At 37.4% G+C, this 19,983-nt stretch overlaps 1 protein-coding gene across 1 annotated transcript; it reads right to left on the bottom strand.

Annotated features, from left to right (window-relative positions):
• Window positions 1-13,506: 13,506 nt before the first annotated feature.
• Window positions 13,507-19,983, bottom strand: inka1a (inka box actin regulator 1a). The gene is made up of 3 exons (XM_056468605.1): window positions 19,875-19,983; window positions 19,677-19,730; window positions 13,507-15,920 (listed from the first exon to the last, which is right to left on the bottom strand). Exons 2-3 carry the CDS (start codon window positions 19,677-19,679, stop codon window positions 14,997-14,999), a joined length of 927 nt encoding a protein of 308 aa, XP_056324580.1. The 5' UTR covers window positions 19,680-19,730; window positions 19,875-19,983; the 3' UTR covers window positions 13,507-14,996.

The following is a 19,983-nucleotide window of genomic DNA, read 5'->3' as shown; positions in this document are numbered from 1 at the left end:
AAAGTCTTGTCACTTAACAGAAATAATGTACAGTAGAGAATATAAAGTCATAGTGCAATGGAAAAAGAATCAATATTGTGTATGACTCCCATGAGCTTGGAGGACGGCATCCATACATCTCTGCAATGACTCAAATAACTTATTAATGAAGTCATCTGGAATGGCAAAAAAAGCGTTCTTGCAGGACCAGAGAATATCAAGATTCTTTGGATACATCTTTAATGCCTCCATCTTACCCCAGACATGCTCAATAATGTTCACTTCTGGTGACTGGGCTGGCCAATCCTGGAGCACCTTGACCTTCTTTGCTTTCAGGAGCTTTGATGTGGAGGCTGAAGTATGAGAAGGAGCGCTATCCTGCTGAAGAATTTGCCCTCTCCTGTGGTTTGTAATGTAATGGGCAGCACAAATGTCTTGACTTCAGGCTGTTACAAATGATAAACTAGTCGTCAAATTATTATTTTACTCTTACAACTGGGATCAACGACAAGACTTTTGTCAGGTAGTGTAGTAATGAACAAACATTTGACAAGAAAACCAAATATATAGTATTGTTCTGCTTTACAATATGCATTTGTAAATGTTTAGTTTAGCCAAAAGTTTAGTAGTTTAGTTTTTAGGTCTAATAAAAAGCAGGCAGGAACATTTACGAAACTTACAAAAATGAAATCCAATAAAACAAGACAAAGAAACTGAACAGTGTCCAGGGGTGCGCATTTGTTTCTATCCTACTCTATTTTTCTGTTTAATTAGATGCATCTCTGCATCCAAAGGCCAAAGTGCTCCAAGTTTTTCCCTCTTTTCCTCCTTTGAACCACAGCAAATTCAGATCATGCCTGATACTGATTCAGCGAACGTGACTCCACAAGATTGCCATTCTGGATTTGTAATGAGGAACACCCTGAAGGCTTCTGCTACACACACACACACACACACAGACCCACACACACATTTCCACAGAAGAGTTGATCTCTTAAATAACAAAGTTCACTTTCGGATGACACGCATAAGTTAAAGCAAATGCAGTAAGTTACAAAAGAGTTTGCTCAAAAACAAACCTTAAAAAAGAAGCAACAGAACGGAGCTGACTTCTGTTCTAATTCATCGTACAGCTTATCCAGTGTTATTTTCTTTCTGTATTAAAAAAAAGAGGGAAAACATCATCACTTGACCTAACTTTTGGCAACGGATGATCATCTGTCTTTACTGTGACACAACAGGAAATATAAGACACTTTATCTGCCTCAGCCACCACAAATAAGACTTTCAGCCTTAACATTTATCAGTAATCACACATGACTGTATAGTAACTGATGTACTGCATTACAAATAATAAATAGTATGGTATAGAACAAGGTACCACCATCAACGACTGTGTTTTTCGCACATCAAGTCAACAGAAAAGCTATCCACAACAACAAACACAACTTAAAGTACAATAGCTCAATATACTGCCAAAGATTAGCAATGAAGGTGGGTAATTTGTATGAAATCTAATTTTCTATCTGAGAAAATCCAAACATTGTCAGAACGGTGTATTTCCTGTTAGTTATGTGAGTCTCACAAAAGTTACCTGCACATTAACAGCTCCTAAAAACATTTTAGAAAGTAAGAATACCGTGTGGGTTGCTGTAGAAAGACAACTTGGGGAAGAAATGTTGATTGGTCATTTTTCCAATTAACCATTAAGGGCTTTACACAATAAGGTGCAGTTTATTTAATTTCATTAACTAAAAATTAATTATTAAACAGCTAATTAATGATTCGGGTTTGTCAATGCCCAGCAGGGACACAATGCTATAAGACGTTACTATTAGGTTAGATTTAGGTTGTGATGTCAGGTGACTAAAATTCAATGTCTAGCCAGCGTGTAAGGACAAAGTTATTTGGTTGTTTTTAGGTTGAGTTGGAAAGTGACCAAAATCCAACTTTGAGCCAACATCTTAAGCCAACATCATATTGATGTCAAATACTAACATTTATTCACCAGGTATAGCAACCAAAACCAAAATAGTAATGTCCACACAACGTCAAGCTGTAACATCATTAGACATTGATATTTGCTTGATTTTATGTTTGACGTTGGACATTGACAGTTTTTATTTCCAAACAAAATGCAACCTCCCTACGACGTTGAGGTACAACATCAATTTGATGTCATGTGGATGCCCTGTGCCTTTTCTAAAATGTTTTTAGCTACGGCAGAAATAAATTCCATTACAATAGAGACAATAAGCTATTTCTTATTGATCTATTATCGATAAAAAAGATTAATATACAAACATTTTAAAATGTCTTCCAGATTGAGATTGGGCATATTTTACGTTTATGTCTCTTCATCTATCTATCATTAGGCCTATATCTATCTAGTTCTTTCTAAGCTCCTTGTTTTTGATGTTGTAAATAATTTGACATGTTTTGCTCAGATACTTCAATGTATTACCAAGAGCCTTGGTAACTTGCATTTTATGAAGCACCAGTACCACAGTTTCAGCTAAAATCATTTATAACGTTCTACTGAAGAAGAAAAAAATGACATTGGATGGCCTGAAGGACAAAAACAACCAACGTTGATTTTCAAAACGTGAAAAATGAAATTCTCCAAACTATTTATAAAACCAGAGATTAGAGGCATGGGCCTATCCTTGACGTTTTAGACACTTTTGAAGATTTACTCTCCACTAATGTCTTTATCATTGATCATACTCTGACAATTAGGTAAGGCTGATCTGAAACAGCACACCAAACTCTTTTCCGCTCACGATTGCGAATTAAAACAAAGCAACATTCACACAGTTAACCCCGCAGATCAACCCTGACCCAGATTTACATTCTCAAAGGGAAGAAAAATAAACCATGGATTTTGAGTATTACAACTTCATAGCCCAGTCTGTCTTAGTGTTTAACAATTTATTATTGGCCTGTGAAAGATCATGTTTGGCCAGCGGAGGAAAGCGGCCTGTGACCCTGAGGGCCATGTTTGGCCTTCCTCATGACCATGAGAACTCATGAGCAACGCTGCAAAGCCTCTTGGGATTTGCTGTTGCTTCATGCTTTTTTCCCATGAAGTTCCATGTAAGGCTACAGATGTGGGTCCAGATTGATCTTCAATGGAGAAATGCAGAAGAGCTGCTCTGACATAAAACAGACTCGATATTGTGACCGTTATTGTGGTAAATGTGATCAGTTAAGGAGTCATACTTTACCTAAATGACGGAATAAATTGCCAAGAAGAGCAATTATGGCTTTTTTCAAATCCAGCAAATAAATGTTCTTTTAAGGTAGAAGGGGAGGGATTGACCTCAGAGTGACAGCTTTGGTCTTCTTCTTGACTGATTCTTGTTTACCCACAATCCACTATGTTTACCCAGAGGTCCTGCAGAGGGATGGGCATTCATCACATTCACCTGGGTTTGAAAATTGGCTGATGACTAGCTGTGCACAGCAGGGAAAATAAGTATTGAACACATCATGTTTTTTCCTGGGAATAATATTTCTAAAGGAGCTGTTGATGGATTGAACCAGATTTTGGTAAAAACCAAAACAATACAAACATAAACATAAAACAAAAAAAATCTGAAAAATTAGTCGTGTAATAACAATGAAATGACACAAGGAGTAAGTACTGAACTACTGAAATACATTAAACAATTTAAATAAAAGGCTTTTTCTGGTGATGGCAGCTTAAAGACGCCTCTCACATGGAGAATGAAGTCATGCATTGCTCAGACTTCAACAGAGTGTAAAAATCTTGATGGTTCTGTGGGTCTCGACTATCAAATCAGATCTTTATTTTGTATTTTCTATTGGATTCAAGTCAGGTGATTGGCTAGGCCATTCTACAGCTTTATTTTTTTTCTCTGAAAGTATTTGAGAGTTTCCTTGGCTGTGTTTTGGGTCATTGTCTTGCTGAAATGCCCACCCTGATTTCATCTTCATCACCCTAATAATGTAGATGTTGGACTGAAGCAGCGAATATTTATTTACACTGAGGAAGGGCAGAGGGTTGCTGAAGAACTATTGAGAGATTTCAGCTGCTGTCTGGGCTTTCACTGCCATTCTACACCTCCTTTCTTCATGTGTTCATTTTACAACACATAACTTAATTTGTCAACTAATTAGATTTATTTTTTTGCATATATGGAATTCTTGCAACCCAGGCTCATTCTGTCGAACGAACGTCTGTCTGTCCGATTGGCTGAATGATTGACTGGGCAACCGTCCAATCGGCCAGCCAGCCGACCCACCCTCCTCCTTCCCCGAACCCAACCATTTTTACAGATTGACCCGTCCGCCCTAAACCCAACCAACGATTTACAAAAGCTGTCCGGAAAAAGCCCTCGTCCGATTTTTTTTTTTACAACGTTTTCGGATTTTACCACATTCTCACCCTGTTATGAACCTCTTCGCTTTATTTCTTGGATTCTGTTTTAGTCTTACCTGATTTCTGGAACCGCTCTTCCCTGGACTCGAACCCGGTAGTCGTCGTCAAGGTAAGCTCCTCTCTGTGTCTCGAGTCTGCCGACGCACAGGACGAGCTAACCGGACAAACTGGTTGCGGTGGGAAAGCCCTCCACACGAAGGTAAGCGGTCAGCCGGCGAGCGCTAAAAGGAACGGCGTCATACCGCCCCGCAGCATTCGCTTAAAAAACTAACGTCCTCGGGACTACGTTTTTGGAATGAGCCTGGGTTGATTTCTTTGGTTGTTACCAACATCTGGGGAAATATTCAAGTCAACAGCACCTCTAGAAATATGTTTTCTGAGAAAAAAGGTGTTCAATACTTATTGTCCCTGCTGTATGAGCCCAAGACTGAAGCAGAATGAACATCAAAAATAAAAAATCAGGACACACTTTATTTTGATGGTCCGTTTGTTACATTGCATCAACAGATTACCAAATTCTCATTAGATTAAAACTAGACTGTTAGGTTGGGGTTAGGTTTAGTGTAAATTGACGTACTTGCAAAGATTCATATAGTCAGTTAAATGTTTGTTGAAGGAGCAGTATCAACAGATATTAAGCAGACAGTCTACTAATACTCAAATGGACCATCAAAATAAAGTGTTACCAAAAATCAACACGAAGCAGGTTAGTTAGAAGCTTTCACAATGTAGCCGAATAAAATATTGAGCATAAAAATTGGTCAACAAAACATAATAAGCATACAAAATATACTATATTACCTAATACAATACTGAAACAGGCACTCATAATACTGTAAAAATGAACAATTACCAACGCATGAATAAAACACACAGAGAATGCCTTAAAACAGATCTTGTTCTCCAGTGTCATCGACAGATTTTGGGGATTTAAATCATTAATAGTTGCATAATTCTACTTAATTTTTTGCCAAAGTAAAATGTGTGTTTTTACATGAAATATAGGCAGCATGCACACATTTCTATCATGTCCGTCTGCGCACATTTCAGTTCCCTCCATGCTGCATTACAGCTCTCAATATAATAGCATAATTGCAGTGTACTTCCTTCAAAAATGTAGCCCACATCTCACTAATATGAACATACAGAAGTGTGTGTGTGTGTGTGTGTGTGTGTGTGTGTGTGTGTGTGTGTGTGTGTGTGTGTGTGTGTGCGTGTGTGCGTTTTGAAGGCTTTTATATAGAAATGTCTAATTCGAGTGAGTCCAATTGCAATGGTGTCTAATTAGAGCAGCAAGTAGAGGGAGTAATGTACACATCTGGACACACACATGCACATACACACACACAAAGCGCTAATGTGTGCATTAACATTTTCCTGACATTGCCAGACCATTAGCGACTGGTTGACTGTCTAGTATAATAGACCGGGATCCTAATTCAGTAGGTGAACTCTGCTTTTAATGAGAGGCACACACACACACACAATAAGAGGAGGTTTTTCTTTTGAAGAATCATAGCCAGCGCATACACACACAATACACATTAGCTGGCGAGTCTGAACACGTTTCCTTCCTAGCTTTTAATTCACCCTATTTTGCCAGTCACGTTCTTTGGAAACATCTAAACCTTCCTCCAAAGGGTTTGGCAACATTTCTTCCGTGCATCACAACAGTCTTAAGGCTTATTTTTCATGCGAAGTGTATATTATAACAGTTAAATTATAATTAGACACACTTCCTTTTGTGTCTGCGCTTGCTTTTACTTCTCTTAATCTGTTTGATAGTTCATAATCCAGCTAATCCAAATCCAAATGGGTTATTTCAATTGTACAGGCGGGTAGACTCTTAATATGCAAAGTGTTTAATTGTTCCGGCCATTAGAGGTCAACTGCCTCATTGACACAGGCGTTAACACTTGGACATCAGCCTAAAAGTGGCATGATGGTGTCAATCAGATGTTGCTGAAATGCTGTTTGCTGGGGCTGTTGGCAGGAATGTGTCACATGATCTCTTGAATGCTTGTCCATCTCACTTAAATATATATATATATATATATATATATATATATATATATATATACTGATATATTTACATTATTCATCAAAATATAGAGAATATTGTGTGGTATACTGTCACAAGTGTTAGACCTCATTTTAGTGGTATGTGTTCAAAGTGTGTTAAAGCGCATTTTGAAGTATCGCATGAGACGCGAGTGATTGAAATGTCAAATAAAGTGTGAGTGATGGAAATGTTAAATAAAATGTGAGTGATGGAAATGTTGAGTAAAAATCCCTTTATTTTCCAAAAAATGCAATAAAATTTAAGTACCCTTGAGGTGGTTTTGAACATGTGCGAAGTAGGGTTAATGTGAATAATGTGAGATGGAGATGCATTTGCCAAATAACCTCTGACACAGTGCTCAACATAAATGAGTACACCGAAATTTCTCTTACGAGTGCCGTTTGCGCCTGCTGTTCTCACATAAATCCACCAGAGGCCGATGTTGACTGACTTATTCACAGACTGACCGATCGACTGACCCACCCTCATCCTTCCCTAAACCCAACTAATAGTGTTTTCAAAAACACAGATTGACCCGTCCACCCCCTTCCCTAAACCCAACCGACAGTTTTAAATGCAATCCAGAAAAAGAAAAGCCCTCACCTTATTTTTACCACATTTTTAAATTTTACCACATTCTCACCCTGTTATTTACTTGAATCATCTGTTGAACTGCATCCCAATCATCACAAATACTGCAGAAGACCTATTGGAACCCGCATGGACCCAAGATTTTCACAGAAATCAGTCAAGTTTGGTAAAGGAAAAATCATGGTTTGGAGTTACATTCAGTATGGGGGCGTGCGAGAGATCTGCAGAGTGGAAGGCAACACCAACAGCCTGAGGTATCAAGACATTTGTGCTGCCCGTTACATCACAAACCACAGGAGAGGGCAAATTCTTCAGCAGGATAGCGCTCCTTCTCATACTTTAACCTCCACATCAAAGTTCCTGAAAGCAAGGAAGGTCAAGGTGCTCCAGGATTGGCCAGCCCAATCATTAGACATGAACATTATTGAGCATGTCTGGGGTAAGATGAAGGAGGAGGTATTGAAGATGAATCCAAAGACTCTTGATAAACTCTGGGAGTCCTGCAAGAACGCTTTCTTTGCCATTCCAGATGACTTTATTAATAAATTATTTGAGTCATTGCAGAGATGTATGGATGCAGTCCTCCAAACTCATGGGAGTCATATAATTTATAGCATATAAATGAGTAATAAATAAACTAATTTTTGGACTGTTATAGATGTTATAGGTTTCCTCCAGTTTTGACTTCAGTACTGACTAAACTAATGTATGCACAAATTTAAAATTGTATAGCTTAAAAATATAAATAATTCAAAAAAGATTTGTGAGAAGTGTAAACATATGTTTTTATATATTCTAATCAGTACAGGTCAGAATGAGCATGTTGTTTCATTTTTACACAAATATGTTACACTAAAAACATTCTTTCACGCATATTTTAATTATTTTTTTAAATCTCAAGAGTTATTTGAAACATTAGACACGTTAATTGCTTTTGATTGCTATAATACTTTAATGTGAAATAATGGCCATAATGTTTTGGCGTGTAACTGTACAATGCAAAGGATTATGGGTAGGACGACAGGCAGCGATCAGTGATTGCACTGTAGTAAACACACAGTGACGATGGTAGTCATGTGCAGTTGTTAAGATGTATGTGCGCAGGAACTGGGAGTTTTTCAGCAGTGTTTGCCTACACAGACAGAGGTGCTGATTCTGTCTCTTTATGTCCGCTCTGAGTTCAAATGACATCTGGCCTCTCACACACTTATATGTTTACTTCAGTTAACACACTCCGCACACACTTACGCTCTGTAAAACCAAGCACACATTCAATGCTTGCTTTTGCTCTAGAGCTTTCAAACACAGCAGGTAAACATGGAGCTTTCCACACATGTGAGGAATCTTACAGAACTAACATTTCACATTTCAGCCTTTACAGCTAAATAAACAGCCCAGGCTCGTTGGAAATATGTGCCTCAGCCTTGTAGAGTAAAATAAGTTGCTCTGAGTATGTTTCTTTGCAAGTTTATGAAGACAAATCCTTGTGTGGAACCCACCGATTTTCACAGTGCATGTCAAAGACCCCAGATTATATCATTTCATCTTTTTGGATTTCGCAAATTTTACTCAGATGATCAATTCATGGTGAAAATAGCACAGTGTAAGCCAGGTTTTAGGATAATTCCAAATAGGACTAAAGCCTGGCTCACACTATGTGGTTTCTAACCCAGGCTGTACGATTTCTGACGATCTCAAATTTCTCTCACGTGTCCTCTTCTCGCATAAATCCACCAAAGGGCGCAATATACACTTCAGTCATCCAGGCCAGCTTGCTGTCAACTGACCGACTCACCCACCCACCCCCTTCCCAAAACCCAACCGATAGTGTTTTCAAAAGCAATCTAGAAAAAGGAAAGCAGTCGTGGTTGTGTAAATTCACCACGTTTTCAGCCTGTTGTTTATTTATATATTTATTTAGCTTTTGTTTTACCTGGTTTCTTCACCAGAGTCGAACCTCGTCAGCGTGGTCAACTCAGCTCTGCATCCCAAGTTCATAGGCGTACGTGGCGAGCTACTGGGCAAACTGGTAACACTGGAAAAGCCGTCCATATGGAGGTCAGCGGTCAGCTGGTAGCGCTAAAAGGAACAGATAACGAGTGTTTATTTTAAGGATGAAATGCAGCCATACGTACCTCTGGCTACATAATTTGCGCTCTCCAGAAATAGACAGGGGTACGTATGCACTATGAGCTTGTGTTGGTGGTTTCAGTCACAATTCATCAAGATCATTGGTTTGATAAGTTCACCGACAGCTTAACTGCTGTTGCCCTCAAATTTTTCGATCTTCAATGAATCTGATAATGCAATCAGTATAGCTGCAAACCACCTCAGGAAAATGTCAAAACTGCTTTTTTGTTTAGATTCATTATTAAGGCACATTGTGAGCAAAAGTTTACTGTGAGGCGTCATTTCAGAACACAAGAGTTACGAACAGGTCCTGAATTAATGACTTCAAACTCCAGATTAAGTATTGCATGTATTTGTTTGATGTATCTTAATTGTCGTTCAGTCTGACATTATGACAACTGACAGTCTGACATGTGGATTAACCGGTGACCTCTAAATAAAAAAAAAAAAAAATAGATCGTTCTCTAATTTTGATCTCTACTAAATACAGTTGCTTTTTTGATGCAGAGACTTACAATAAAAGTTTGTCTGGTGCTATTATTTGAATAATTCTGCACTTATATTGAAGTCACATTGTCTGAATTGTCTCCAAGAAGTGAGGCACGAGGCTCCTGGATATTTTAAAACGTCTGACAAGACGCACATTGGCTGTTATTCCTCGAAGCTTTAAGTGCAATCCCCTGTTTCCACTTGCACACCGACAACTCTGTCCATCTGTTCCATGTAACCTCAATGGAAAAAGAAAAAGCTTTAAATATAGTTATTTTTATTAGCACAGTAACTTAAGACTGTTTAGGGATAAGGCCTGATTTCACTGGTGCATTAATTCACTTCACTTTTTCCCAAGAGCAAGATAAACAAGACACTGAGTATTTCCCTCTCTCATCTTACAGATTACGCTTGTTTGGCTGATCCAAAGTCAGTATTGATATAAGTTGCAACACTAGGAGCATGAACATATAAAGCCGTTATCTCTTATAGAAATTACATGGAAAATATAAATAATACATACACTGTAAAAAACGCTGGGTTCCACACAATCGATTTGTGTTGGGGCAACATGAAGGAGTTAAAGCTAACTTATTAGTTTTTAGACATTTAAGTGGATTGAACATAAAACAATTCAGTTGTTTCCCCCCAAAAAACTTCAAGAATTGTGTTGTTTTAGCTCATTTATATACAGTAAGTAGTTTGAACACACAGTAAACATAATTTTCTAGAGTGTATATTACATTCAAGTTCATATTTGAATTTCATACACTCGTTTATTTTTCTTCCGCTTAGTCCCTTTATTCATCAGAGGTCGCCACAGCAGAATGAGCCGCCAACTTATCCAGCATATGTTTTTTCAAAGCGGGTGCCCTTCCAGCCGCAACCCAGTACTGAGAAACATTCATACACTCACGCATTCACACACATACACTTCGGCCATTTTAGTTTATTCAATTCACCTACAGCGCATGTCTTTGAACTGTGGGGGAAACCGGAGCACCCGGATGAAACCCACACCAACACAGGGAGAACAAGCAAACTCCACACAGAAATGCCAACTGACCCAGAAAGGACTCGAACCAGCGACCTTCTCCTTTTCTTTTCGGCTTAGTACATCCTTCCAGCTGCAACCCATACCTGGGAAACATCCATACACACATTTACACTCATACACTACGGACAATTTAGCCTACCCAATTCACCTATACCACATGTCTTTGGACTGTGGGGGAAACCGGAGCGCCCGGAGGAAACCCACGTGAACGCAGGGAGAATCTACAAACTCCACACAGAAACCCCAGCCGAGGTTCGAACCAGCGACCTTCTTGCTGTGCGACAGCACTACCTACTGCACCACTGCGTCACCCATAGGAACACATATATATGGGTAAAGCTAATATACAGTGGGTACGGAAAGTATTCGGACCCCCTTGATTTTTTAGCTGTGCCCTAAGCACACAGTTAAAATAACGAAGGAGTGGCTTCACAACAACTCAGTGACTGTTCTTGAATGGCCCAGCCAGTGCCCTGACTTAAACCCAATTGAGTATCTCTGAAGAGACCTAAAAATGGCTGTCCAACAATGTTTACCATCCAACCTGACAGAGCTGGAGTTGATCTGCAAGGAGGAATGGCAGAGGATGTGAAAAACTTGTTGCATCTCTCAAAAAGACTACTAAATACTGAGCAAAGAGTCTGAATACTAGGACCATGTGATATTTCCATTTTTCTTTCTTAATAAATCTGCAAAAATGTAAACAATTCTGTTTTTTTTACTTAAATGATTTTAGCAAATGGCTGCAATAACAAAGAGTGAAAAATTTGAGGGTGTAAGAATACTTTCCATACACATTGTATGTTTTGCATATGTGAAATCCAAATATGACATTGCATTTAATATATTTAATTTGCTTATATGGCCATATATCAGATATGAAGTGGGATGCATTAGTCATTAAATCCTGCTATTATCTCGCTAATCTCGATTCATTAATTCTGACGTCATACTATGAGAACTACTTTCACTGTGTGTGTGTGTGTGTGTGTGTGTGTGTGTGTGTGTTTGATTTTATGACTTTGTGGTCACCATCTGTGACTGCACGTCTTTCAAACAAAGCAAAAATGATTAATAAGTCTTTAAAAGCAGACAAATTGCGGAGCTGCTGGGTGCATTAGCCTGATAACTGAGCCACTGTAAAGCCTAATGAAGCTAAAGTCAACGTCTTCAGCTTCTAAACAGCTGCTGTGCATTTTTCCCCATGTGGTCGTAAAGGGACGCAAGCAGGGTTACCTCATTTAACTCAAGCTGCTGGGGCCACCTGAGATATTTGTGTTGATACAGCCTCAACTAAAGAGCTTTTTGCTCAACTCATTTTTCCTCTCCAGAGACGCCAAAAAGCTAGAACTTGTAGTCTAAGGAACGCCATGTTCCTGACCGCTGCTGTAAGCTGATAAAAATAATGTCAGCTGTTTATAGTAACTGAAACTGGTTAAAGGATAAAACTGTGTGCAGGCATAGCACATTCTACCACGAACAAACAATGCATTTTAAAAATGTATAATAAAATATATATTTTAAAATGTAATTAATCCTGAGATATATTAAATATATACATAAAAGTAATAAATAAAGTATAATATTTATATACAGTTATGGATAACTGTATATATCCTGTTCTGGATCTAGCCAACTGTTGTGAACAGTGTTTTCTTCACCAGGGAAAGAATTCTTCTGTTGTCCACCATAGTTGTGTCCGTGGTCTTCTAGGTCTTTTGGTGTTGCTGAGCTCACTGGTGCATTCTTTCTTTTAAGAATGTTCCAAACAGTTGTTTTGGCCATGTCTGATGTTTTTGCTATCTCTCTGATGGGTTTGTTTTATTTTTTCAGCCTAATGATGGCTTGCTTGACTGATAGTGACAGCTCTTTGGATCTCATCTTGAGAGTTGACAGCAACATATTCCAAATGCAAATAGCACACTTGAAATGAACTCTGGACCTTTTATCTGCTCATTGTAATTGGGATAATGAGGGAATAACACACACCTAATTACTTTTGGACCCTTAACAAGTGGGAAGCACATATGCAAACTGTTGTATTTCCTACACCATTCACCTGATTTGGATGTAAATACCCTCAAATTAAAGCTGACAGTCTGCAGTTAAAGTTTCATTTCCAATCCATTGTGTTGGTGTATAGAGCCAAAAATGTTAGAATTGTGTTGATGTCCAAATATTTATGGAACTAACTGTATATTTTAAAAGTTTTTTGTCATGTGATCCTTCATAAATCATTCTAATATGCTGATTTGCTGCTCAAAAACACTTGTTATTATTATCAATGCAAAAATAGTAGAGATGCTTTACATTTTTTAGAAATATGTACTTTGAAATTCTATGGGAAAAGCACAGAAAAAAATCATGTATTGCAATTTTAGGAATTCATTGCTGTCTCTTTTGATAATTTAATGTGTTCTCTATACAAGTATATATTTTTAAATACATATATATGCATGTTTACTGATTTTCTTTGATCTTACTGAATCGAAAGTTTAAGAGTCACATATTAATGTGTAAATTCAGGCACAAGCAAGATAACGTACATTCATGGAGTTGTTATCAGAAAAGAAACTCCTTCAGGGTGATATAAGAGCCCTTGACTTCATATCTAGGCACTGTTCAGCCTGTCTGGGTTTATTTTGCGATAATGACTAGCTGAGAGAGCATTATCCCTTCATTTAATTTTAGAGTAATTTTAGCCACATTAGTCTCATTCTGAGCTTTGTGTCATTCATTGAGATGAATTAGTCCACCACCATGAGCCAAGCAACAACCAATTTGACTTGTAAATTGTATTTTTAACATTTTATTTTTGTGCATTTTACAGAGTATCACAATCAGATCTTCTTATGAAAAAAATAATTAGTCTCTCCAGCGCTGTAATAAATATCTGGTAAATAACCACATTCCACATTTTGTGACTCACAGGTGTTTTCTGTTTATTTACGGTTGTGAATTGCATTATGGGATGTTGATCTCTACTCAGTCGACTTTTGATGTTGAAAATTCAACTCTACAGTTTTTACAGAGTGACTTTTATTGACATTTCAGCTGTTTGAGACAAGATATTTTTTAAGAAATAATATATAGAACTAAATTTGTTATATAACAGAAAATGTACTGGCAGCTTATTACCAGGCTTTTGGACCGTATTTTATAACACCAACCCAGATGATATAACACTTCAAACTAGGCTTGGGTGATGTCGACCAGTTTGGCATTGTACGATGTCTAATGTGAAACATTGTAATGGACAATGGCATCGTCGTCGTATGCGGTGGTGAATTAATTATTTATGAATAATTCATTCCTTTATAACGAATTTATTATTTGTAACCTACCGTTTCAACTATCTGACCCGCATGGTCTTTGTTTTACGCACAACCAAATCATAAATTAATAAAGATAAATTACACACAAATTACCACCTGTCAATCACTTTTTCCGTGGGACTCTGGCATGAATAGGCAGAGTGATCTGTGATGTTATAATGGCGTCGACAAACTTGGTTAGTAAAAAAGGTGCATAACCAACTTGAACCAACCGACAGCATCTGAGGTTTTCGCTAAAATTACTAAGTAAAGCAAAAGCAAAAGATTGAAGCAGTGTACTGACACTGTGACATGTTACCTGATAGATAAAAAAAAAACGTCAGATAGAGACAAGATGAATTAAATATCAGGTTTAACAACTATAGTGAGACACGATCCAGCGGTACATCCTTGATAAACTGTCCGACATGCACTGCTCTTGGGGTTTTATGCTCAAAGCACCCTCTGACTGCCTGGAGCTCAGATGTGTGTTTATGCTGCAGCGCATGCCAGAGTGTGTGTGGTCACGTGATGTGCGTTTTCAGCAGTATAGTGTGGATGGAGATCTTTTCAGAAGAGCTATGTGAAACACCACTGTGGATTTGGATTGTTTTCGTTCTAAAATGCCATTTTAAAACTAAGATGTATTAATGTAAACGGGGCCTAGGTGTGTATTTTTCGTGAGCAGGTTGCTGCTGTGTTGAGGGTGGAGGATCGCGATCCCGGCTCAGCATCGTGATGTCTATCGGCCATCTGCGATCGACCCAACCCTGCTTCAAACTATTAAAAAATGCCAATGTTTCTACATCAAAAGCTTTTGGAGGAAAGATCAAGCTCCCATAATGCAATTCAAAAACCTAAATAAGTGAAAAAAACATGAATCACAAAATACAAAAAACTGTCAATTCACAGATATTTGTTTACAGTGTGGAGATTGTGTCCATTCAGTCTTTAATGACCCAACTGAAGTCATATGTATCCAATAATGTCATTACAGACAATGGGTGTTCTACTTCCAGACTTCATGAGTGCCGAAAACTGGTAGTAATCTGTGTCCAGTTCATTCAGACCCGTGTGAGATTTATAGAAGAACGGCATTTTGTGCTGTACATCAATTTGGCACGAGAGTCGTTTGGTGGGCACAATGGATTTGCTCAACTTCGTGACATCTGATGACTTTCTTCGTCCGTCGGCACTCCTGGAAAACCCGGCTATCCTCCGTTTGACGTTTACCAAGAAGTCTTTTGCAAAACTGCGTCCAGAACTGTGCTTTAGTTCAGTCTGTTCTGGACATTCTGGCAAGTCCATCCAGTTGTGAATGAGATCTGCAAAGCTGTTGTCTCCCAGAACAAGCGGCTGCCGGTTTCGCCCGCGGGTGAGCAGTGATGTAGTCCAGTCCTCGGGGTCACTTGCAGTCTCGAACGACGTCCAACTTTCCAGGCAAGCATCGGAGGTGGATTTAGGACGCACTCGAGTGTTTGAGAGCTGGTTAGTGCGGAGACATGCAGTGGAGGATACACGAATGTTTTTAGTGCGTCGTAACACGACTCCTTCATCCTGCCAGGAAGCCTCAGAGTATCCCGAATCAAACTCCAGACTGCGCTCGCTGCTCGGGGAGCTAACCGCTGATGGGTCGCTCGCAGACTCTTCTTCCTCCAGAGAGCTGGACAGACAGCAGGCCGAGTCGTAACTGCTGGCCTCGCTGGCGTCGCTGATCCTCAAACGGGCCCGCCGTTCTCGCTGTGCGATCAGCTGCTTGCAGGCACGCAGTCTGACTGGGGGTCCAACAGGGGGCGCCACACAGCTCCGCCGCAAATGCTTCAGATCCTGCAGGGAGCGCATCATGTAGCGCATTTGGTCCCGCAGACAGTCGCCCGATTCCTGCAGACACAACTGGAAAGAGACAGAAAAGGTCAGATTAAACACTCAAAAAATTATTTCTGCTTCTTGTTCAAACTACTAATTTAAAATGAGCTGAATCAACTCAATTTTTGAGTTTGTTTTGGAACAACATGATTGTTTTATGTTCAATCCACTTAAATTTGTAAAAACAATTAAGTTAATTTAATGTATTTGTGTTGGAACAACATGAAGGAATTGTGTGGAACAACATGTTTTACAGTGTAATTTAATGAAATATGCATTTGATTTTAAATTTCAAGTCTTTGTGTTGGGTGAGTTACTTCATAAAAGTAATTAAATAATAAATACTCATTACTTGATTCAGACTGTATTTAAATTACTGTGTCTAAAAAGTAACCTTAGTTATTAAATGAATTTACTCAACACAACGTAAAATTCAACGCATAAATGCACTTCATATAAATCTCAATGCTACATACTGCATAAACCTACATTCTACATATAAATCTAAAAAAAAAACTCAATGCCACATAGACAATAAAACTGAAACTTTTAATTCTTTAAATATGAGGCAAACAGGACCTTTTGGCTTTATAAAAATGTTACACTTATTATAAATGACATTATAAACATTATATGTATCAAAACACAACATTTCAAAGCGATGACACAATATTTCATGCATACCATATATTGACTGTCTATTCATAGCTTCTCAGGCATGTTCAATCTACTTGGTATATGAATTACTCTGCTTCTCTTAATTGATCCAGAACTGTTGATATCATGAACGGTATTTAAACAAGTACATTATAAGTAACTGTAATTAAATCATCTGAAAATGAAAAGTAATCCCTTACTTTTCTTTTTCTGTGGAAAAGTAATCTAAATACAGTAACTAGTTACTTTTACTAATTACACCCAACACTAGTCTTAGTGTGTATTAAATAACTAGGGTTCATTTGGAAAAACAGTGTGTTGGAAAGTTTGTTGGAAAGTCCAGAATCAGAGGATTCAACAACATCTAAATACTAAGAAGATTGTCTTTATGAAGTGCTCAGCATGCATATTACTAATCAATCATTTGGCTTTTTTTTACATTTACAAAATATATTCATGAAATATGATCTTTACTTAATATTCTAAATATTTTTGGCATATAAAAAATAATAATTTTGACCCATACAATGCTGCCTAGACAATAAAAATGAAACTTTTAATTCAAAAAAATGTTTATAAAACACTTATTATAAATGATATTGTAAACAATACATGTATTAAAACACAAAACATTTCAAAGCGATGACACAATATTTCATGCATACCATATATTGACTGTCTATTCATAGCTTCTCAGGCATGTTCAATCTACTTGATATATGAATTACTCTGCTTCTCTTAAATGATCCAGAACTGTTGAATTAATGAACGGTATTTAAACAAGTACATTATAAGTAACTGTAATTAAATCATCTGAAAATGATAAGTAATCCCTTACTTTTCTTTTTCTGTGGAAAAGTAATCTAAATACAGTAACTAGTTACTTTTACTAATTACACCCAACACTAGTCTTAGTGTGTATTAAATAACTAGGGTCCATTTGAAAAAACTGTGTTGGAAAGTCCAGAATCAGAGGGTTCAACAAAATCTAAATACTAAGAAGATTGTCTTTATGAAGTGCTCAGCATGCATATTACTAATCAATCATTTGGCTTTTTTTTACATTTACAAAATATATTCATGAAATATGATTTTTACTTTGGATACTTAGGATTTTTGGCATATAAAGAAATCAGAATTTTGACCCATACAATGCATTTAAAAATATATACCTATGCAACATAAGGCCTGTAGTATGTATATACAGTATGCATATACATAATAGGACACAATTTGGATGTACACAATTTGTATATATACAGTATATTCTTATTAATTTATTATTATTAATACTAAAATTTCAATTTATTATGACTTGTTATTAATATTTAAATAAGACATCTCATCTCAAATTTGGGTCACACTCCCTTTGATTTTGTTTTCCTCGTATTGGCTAATCGTGCTCCTTAGACAGGCTTGGACCTGCAGGAGCTCTGTTAGAGAGGGCATGGCTCTATTTGTCTGGAGGAGCTGAAAAACCACTCTAATCTACATAGAGGGCGACCTAACAACCGATGAATGCGCATTATGTGGACACACTCACGCCCAGCTATCAGAAAGGATGGATGACTACCACCTTCACATCTAAAATCTGTTAGAATAAACCTGTTAGTAGCCACACCTGGAAAACATCTTTTCAAAAGAGCAATTACCACACCTTCAATCCATACTGTCAGACACATGTACGAAAACATACAAATCATAATCAAGTAACGGAAGCGTGATCTCTTACTCATTTGAAATAGACGAAGTGAGTCATTTTTTGCAAGCAAGCTTCTTAGACTCAGGACTGAACTGAACTCCGTATCAAATAGTCAAGAAAATGGGGAAAATGTGATCTCATAGGTCTGTTTTAAATGATTCACTACAGGCTACGTTCCAGTTCCTAACACAACAACAACATTACTGCAACACGCGATGTTTTAGTAGTACGTAATTGAGAAATTATCCAAAAAGCTGAAGATGTGGATAAATTCTAATAGCAAATTTGACACAATAACACAACATACATCACAACTGTGAGTGTTAACATTAATAAACCTTAAAGTCTTCCCACATTGATAAACCTTAAAGATCTTAAGTGAGTATTTTCTAAATCTAAACACACCAGAGTAAAGCCATAACGGCATGCAGCAAGTGAGTGTTGGCATTATTTCAATGCACAGATTGCCGTGAGGTGCAGATGTCATTCCATATGCTGAAATTTCAACAACGGACATTTCTTCACTGCAACTAATCCTTTGCAACAGATTACGTACAGTGATGCCCAATGAGTGCAGCTTTACCTATTTTAATTAAATACAAACTCCCAAGAAGTGTGAAGAGATGATATTTTAGAGTAATGCTTCTAGTCTATCTATCAATCTATCTATGTAAAAGGTAATATCACATTTATGATGACAATCATGCAATCTATCTATCTATCTATCTATCTATCTATCTATCTATCTATCTGTCTATCTGTCTATCCGTCTATCTATCAATCTGTCTATCTATCTATCTATCGATCTTTAAGCATGAGCTACTTTTCCATTCTAGGCTAAAGATTTATATACAAATATTTAAATACTAAATGTATATATTTAAATAATATCCATCTATCTATTCAAGCATGAGCTACTTTTCCATCTTAAGCGCTTAAAGAAATCTTCACTGCAACTAATCCTTTGCAACAGATTACGTACAGTGATGCCCAAAAACTCCCAAAAAGAGGTGATATTTTGGACAAATGCTTACCATTATTCTCAAACAATGACAAGAATCAGAGATGCCAAGTGTAAAAGGCAATATCAAATATATAACGAAAATCGTGTTATCTATCTATCTATCTATCTATCTATCTATCTATCTATCTGTCTTTTTAAAGCTTGAGTTACTTTTCCACTCCAAGCTTAAGATTTATTTAAAATATTAAAATACTTAATGGATATGTAAATAATATCTATCTATCCATCTATAAGCATGAGCTACTTTTCCATCTTACGCACTTAAAGACTTCTTCACTGCAACTAATCATTTGCAACAGATTACGTACAGTGATGCCCAATCGGTGCAGCTTTACCTATTTGAATTAAATACAAACTCTCAAAAAAGAGTGGAGAGGTGATAGTTTGGAAAAATGCTTACCATTATTCCTAATGATGACAGTCCAGAAATGAAGTCCAGCAGTTTTAGATACTCCTGAAATAAAAACGAATGCTTTATGAGACATAAAACATAGTTAACTAATGAAATCAATGCATCATTTAAAAATGTTTTCATTAGATGCAAGGAACTATTAGGAGATAAAGAAAATAAGCCCCTCAGAAGGAGATCATGACTTACATTTGCTGGAAAGCCCCTTAAAAAAAGAAAACTCCTTCAGTGCAATCCTGTGCAGATGTGGCTCTTGTGACTCAAACTCCAGATCATGAGCCCCTCGCTGCAGACCAGC

The sequence above is a fragment of the Danio aesculapii genome, chromosome 11 (genome assembly GCF_903798145.1).
Source record: "Danio aesculapii chromosome 11, fDanAes4.1, whole genome shotgun sequence".
NCBI classification, from domain to species: Eukaryota; Metazoa; Chordata; class Actinopteri; order Cypriniformes; family Danionidae; genus Danio; species Danio aesculapii.
The sequence above is the reverse complement of the archived record's forward strand: the minus strand, read 5'-3'. Positions and strand labels throughout refer to the sequence as shown.